General features: G+C 39.3%; 1 protein-coding gene across 1 annotated transcript in view; it reads right to left on the reverse strand.

Moving 5' to 3' along the window:
* The window catches only part of FRMPD4 (FERM and PDZ domain containing 4), a 504,114-nt gene extending 498,515 nt beyond the window's left edge, over positions 1-5,599 (reverse strand). Inside the window, exon 1 of the mRNA XM_065580659.1 lies at positions 5,469-5,599. Within this exon, the coding sequence (XP_065436731.1) occupies positions 5,469-5,512 (44 nt within the window). The 5' untranslated portion in view covers positions 5,513-5,599. The remainder of the gene's footprint in view (positions 1-5,468) is intronic.
* Between the last annotated feature and the right edge of the window lie 401 nt (positions 5,600-6,000).

Here is a 6,000-nt window from a genome sequence, read left to right on the forward strand (position 1 = left end):
AAGCTTGAATTTCAATTATCAAACGCTTGCAATGAATAGCTTGCATATGAGCTGCAAATCAAGAATTATTGACAGAATTCAAATAATGGATACATTTAATGTTATAGTCTTCATAAACAGAAGAAAAGGTACAAGTCATAAAAAACCTCATGATTTTTTTGTACACTCCTCTTTATAATATTGCTTAAGTGTTACCTGAGAAGCAAAGACCTCTGGTACTGTGTATTTATGTGAATATTTCATTATACAGTGGTTCACTTTACAACACGTCCAGTGTATGGTACACTATATCTTATGCAGTCTGAGTGTCTTTCACTGCAAGAAACTGACAACTGCAACATGAAATTTATTGAAATACTTGAGATTCAAGACACTGGTAGCAAAAATAACAGAAAATGTACTGTGAGCAAAAAAATAAAAAAATAAAGGACTGTAACACAAGGCAGTAATTTCTTCACTTAATCTTGTCAGTAAAATCAGAGGGAGAGAAACCACAGTTAAATATCTTTTCCCCTGTATCTGAGTAAAGAAAGTGTTGAACACAGAGTAGACTAGGCAGTAACATTAGTTCCTTTCAGAAGGAGGCTTAGCTTACAGAGATCAGATACTGTAACAGCATAGAGCTGGCTCCTTGTCTCTGCCAGTGCAGCAGACCATAAGAATGCTTTCCCTCCTAGCCACTGAAAACATTCACAAAGTCAGAGAAACATAGGCCGACATTTTCAAAAATGATTTCAGGTGCCTAAAGATGCAGATAAGCACCTTGTGGGATTTTCAAAAGCACCTAAAAAGGTTAGATGTGAGTTAGGCACCTAACCTGCATAGAGAATCTTGAAAATCTTACTAGGTGCCTACCTGCTTCTTTAGGTATCTAAATACCATTGAAAATCTGGTCCAAAGTGTCTGAATCTGGGCACCTAATTTGAGACACCCCAAATCAGTGGCCCTTTTGGAAAAAAATACATCTTGGGGTTTTTATGCCCCTGTTAGTACTGAGTTCAAATAGTTTCAAGACTGATTTTGCCAATTAGATTCTCTATACTTTGTTTTATGGCCAGTGCTGAGGGTTGGGGAAAGAGAGGGGAGGAAGACCCTCTAGATGGAAAGAGTGTGCTAGAAAGTGTTTGCCAATCTAACAAGGGCCCTGATTCACTATTGTAATATTGCACTTTTTCTCTGGTGTAATTCAGCTTATTTCAATGGATTGGTGAATCAGTCTAATATTTAGTCAACTTTATCTTTGCATTTTAGAAATATATTCAAATTAACTTAATGCTTCTGAAAGTTCCTAGATTTGACAGGTAAGGATACTACAAATCTTTTTGTCCAGAGGAGATGTATAGAATACTTACCCTGCATTACCCTGCCAGTAATTCTCAGCCAAGACACCTGGAGGAACTACCTCTAATGATGGAAGGGCTTCACCTAGGCTATTCACTCCCTGGCCTCTGAGATTAGTAACAACTGTAATAGTATTTTTGTGTCCACTTTGAGACTTTCACGTCCAGGTCACCACTTCAAAGGTCACCATGATGTTACCATCTAACTGGATTATGGTGGCCTATGTTTGAGATCACCAATTCATTTTACATAGGTCACCAAACTATAGCCAGATGGTAACCACACTCTTTTATGACAGCCTTGGCTATATTTGAACTGCTTTTTAATATTTGCCTAATGCTTGCAGCAAATTCAATCCGAATCTCAAATTCTCACCTGCTGTTGTCTTACCCACCTTTTTCCCTTGTGGAACAATTTGCTAGAGTTGTTCACACCTAACTTGCCTGCCTGTTTTCCAAGTTTCCTTTTGACAATTTGTGTAGATTTTAGAAAAATAATAATTTAAAATGTTTAGTTAACATAGACATACAAGAGATGGGAAAACAGCAGAGATCAAAGCTTAAGAGCAGCCACCATACATTGAATTAAAGATCTGAGAAGATTTTCAATACTGGTGGCCTGTGGCCACATTCAATGAAAGTACAGTGACAGAACCAATTAGTCAGAATTTTTCCCTCCCAATAAACATGACAAAATTACTTACAAGTGGCTTATTTAACTCTAGACAGATGTCAGCTATTTAAGGTGCCTATTGAACAGACAAGATTCACAAGTTTGAGAAGGTCACAGATCCAACTACATCACCTAAATGAGCTCTCCAGCAGAGCACTTTTAGTACTCGTGCAAGCTGTGCAACCACGTCTATGTGTATGGCCTGTGATGGAGAGCTTAACTGTGCCTATTAGAGCCAATGTCATTCCACCCTCTGCACAGCCTTCCATAGAATGGTGAAAAGCACAATATAAAAACCTAAATAGGTGAGATATTAACTAGCAGCAAAAATAGGCTCTATGACCAGCAGGGCAAATTTTTGGAAACCTAGTATTAAACTGGGCAAAAACTGCATTAAATGTGTTACTGTGTTGCCATCACAGCTTGCCAGGTAGGCACCTGATCATAGTAAACACAATGCAAGTTAAACAAAGACTGGCAAGTCAATTGCTGACCTGGCTCAAAGCCAGCCTAGCTTTGACTCCCCTTTTGTAAGTTTGGAGTGCCTTTCACTGTTTCAGGGTTGGCCTAGGCCCTAGCAAGTCATTTGAGCTTTGCTGGGAACAAGTTTTTGATTGTGGAATTAACCAGCACATCATTAACTCTTTACCACTGTACTCCTACCTAGAGAGTTTAATTACAGCATGTCAAACTGAGGACGGAGCCCCTCACCAGTTGAATCATAGTGATAAGGTCTTTTGTATGTTTGTTTCCCACTTGCGTTGTGAACTATAAGAATAATACACCCCCTTTTTTGCTACAATGCCAGGCCTGTCAGATGGGTCTTTCTTAGTTTAATTTGGGCAACATGTTTCTTTGAATTTTTCAAAAGTTAAAAAATTAGCAGAACCAATAGTTGATTTTTAACTCCCTTCGAAACTGGCTTGTCTCTGAGAGCCTTTCTTGCCACAAAGAGATACTAACTGGCTCCCAAAGCACATTCAGTGCTGTCCATCATTGTTGAAGTTTGTCATCTTCCTTGCATGACTGTTGAGGGAATGGTGCTTTTATGGTGCTCAATGAGTTAGGAGTGGAACACTTGAGACATCACTCTGTGACTGGGCAGGGGAGATGGTAGTGGCTGCCCAGGCACAGAAGCCACAAGTGTTATTTTCTAGTGAAACAGACTTCAATCTCCCCTGTAAGCTCACTTCACAGCCAGCCTGTTGAGCACGCAGTGAAGAGTGTGCCAAAATGAAACCTGAACAACATGCTGATGCAGAGTTGGATGCTAATATTGACACCGGCTTCAGTGGGAACAGAGTTAGGCCAGTGCTGAGAGCTTTTGAAAATCTCACCCTATATCTCTAATGACTCAGTTCTGTACAGTAAGTGGCACAAGGACATCCTGTCCTCTCAAGAGGCCTCATTTCCCTACCCATTCGCTATCCTTGGCATGCCCCATTTCTTGACCACTGATCACAAGTGTCATGTCCCTCCAGCAACTTATAGGGCTTCAACATATTATTTCTGAATAATGTATTCCTTTCCAGTTTCATGTGCTGTGTTTCTCCTAAATTCCTTGTTGGCTTTAATTAAGCTTGTGCAAGGTTTGCAAGGTTATTTAGTGTCTGGAGAAGAACTTGCTTGGTAAGCATGCTTTCCAGCACAGATCCAGCTGCACGGCAGAGCCCGTATAACCAATGCTTAGGGAGTTTGTGCATCTTTTGTTCTGAAAGATGCATTAAAGGAATGACACCTAAAAAGACATTTAACAAACATTTCTCATCCTGTTATACCTACACCGTAGGACAAAGAGTGAAATAATAACCTACCTTTATTGTATATAGTGCTTATCATCTGGGGGGAGGGATGTCACAAAACATTTTACAAACTAGTCATTAAAAAAGACTTACACTTAATATCACTATGATGTGTAAATGTGTACGACTCAGATCATCCCCTCCCACAATACATTTCTGCAGGGATCTCCTTATAGAGTTTCCTTCACATTGTTCCCTCACAGGGCTAGGGTTTGCCTTGCTTTGCGTAACAGACCACGGGGTCCCCAAACCTAAGAGATCCCTAGTGATCTATGGGAGGCCATGGCCATTGTCACCTCAACAGGCTGCCATCCCTCACCAGAGACACATTATCAATTACTCCCTTTGCCTGCAGCAGTCCCTCCCTCCCGCCACCCCGGGAGAATGGGAGAGCCACCAGCTCTGTAATTTATTTCAGGATTTTTCTGTGGGGCTAGGGGCAGATATGACTATGAATGGTTCCCCTTCCTATCCCTGACCTGCCACTCCTCCTCCTAGCCCTGGATTGTCCTCTGAAGGATCCAAAAGAAGAGAGATGATGAAATAGGAGAGGGGGACTGGCGACTTCTATTAGTCAAGATGGTCAGGGATTCAACCCTGTGCTCTAGGTGTCCCTAAGCCTTTGACTGCCAGAAGCTGGGACTGAATGACAGGGGATGGACCACTCAATAACTGACCTGTTCATTCTCTCTAAAGCATCTGGCATTGGCCATGTTGAAAAACAGGATACTGGGGTATATGGGGCATTGGTCTGACTCAGCATAGCCATTCTTATGTTCTGATGGTCTTAATTAAAGCCCTGTTTAGTAGGTTAGTGTTTTACACCCATTTTAGAGATGGGAAAATACAGGCTCAAAAAGGATACATGATTTGTCCAAGCTACACAGTGAGTCAATGGCAAAGTTGGAAATAGAACCTAGGATTCCTAACTTAGTCCCATAGAATCCTGACTCCCAGTCCCGTACTCTAAGTTCTAGAAAATGGTGTCAACAACATTTGAATGCAATATACTTAAACATCTTTTGAAAATCAATTTCCCATGCAACAAACCCAAATGTGTATAGAATACAATGACATCTTTTCAATGGGTAATCGATATGTGAAATAATCTTGGTTTTTAAACATAAACAAAACTCCTAGTGCATAGGAAATAACTTTTTAAACACAAACAAAACTAGTGCATAGGAAATCAGTTTTTAAAGGAACATTTTTTTCAAATGAATTTTCCAGGTGCAAAATTGAAATATATTGATACAATAGCTAAATGAATACTTAAATGAATACTTCTTTTTGGGTCAGATTTATTAAAAAAGACAAACATAGTTCACACCAAAACTAACATTATAACAAACTTCTAATATATGCACAGTGAAAAAAGAAACTCAGAAGTTTTCTGCAGTGCTACAACATTTTTAGCAAGTTAGCCAGTCTGTCCATACTACAATTTTGGTGAAGCTCTGCTTAGATTAGCTCAATTCAAAGGTCAAACCTTTCTCAATGTTTAACTAACTCATTTCAAAACATGTTTTATCATTAAGTGCACAGGAGTGTGGATATTTTAAAACATATTGCCCTTGCAAAGTATGCATATATTTAAATATTTATGTTCTCATTAACTTAAAATATGAAGTACAAATATATTAGATTACTCACTGAATCACAGTAAAGATTCCCAATGGATTATCGTAAACGTCCATTGTATTTAAAGTAGATTGAAGCTGTCGGCAATGAGAACTGCTCCCGGAACTCAGCAGTCCTGGGCTGGAAATCTTTGCCTTGTGTCTCTCTCTGTCTCACAGAATCCTGTTGAGTATCTCTTGCTCAGGATTTACCCTGTTCAGTGCGCCAAACCACATTAGCAAATAAACTGTTAATGTTGCATTTGTTACTTAAGAGTCAACTACTGCCTTTTCTACTGTGGTGACACACATACATTACATACCATGTCGATAAAACAGACATAGGGGGATCAATGTGAAAACCGCTGTCCCATGCCATAATGATTTAGTGACAATTTAAAAACTATTTTGGAGCTTAACCTTGAAACATGTCCTGAGATTAACCTGAATAAACATAGTTATAATGTGCTTTACTATGAGCACAGTATATAAGGCAACACTTTATGATAAAACAGCAATAGTCATTTTCATTGTGCTTTTAGACTAATATTAAGGATGCACTAGTG

The sequence above is a fragment of the Chrysemys picta genome, chromosome 1, assembly GCF_011386835.1.
Source record: "Chrysemys picta bellii isolate R12L10 chromosome 1, ASM1138683v2, whole genome shotgun sequence".
Lineage (NCBI taxonomy): Eukaryota > Metazoa > Chordata > Testudines > Emydidae > Chrysemys > Chrysemys picta.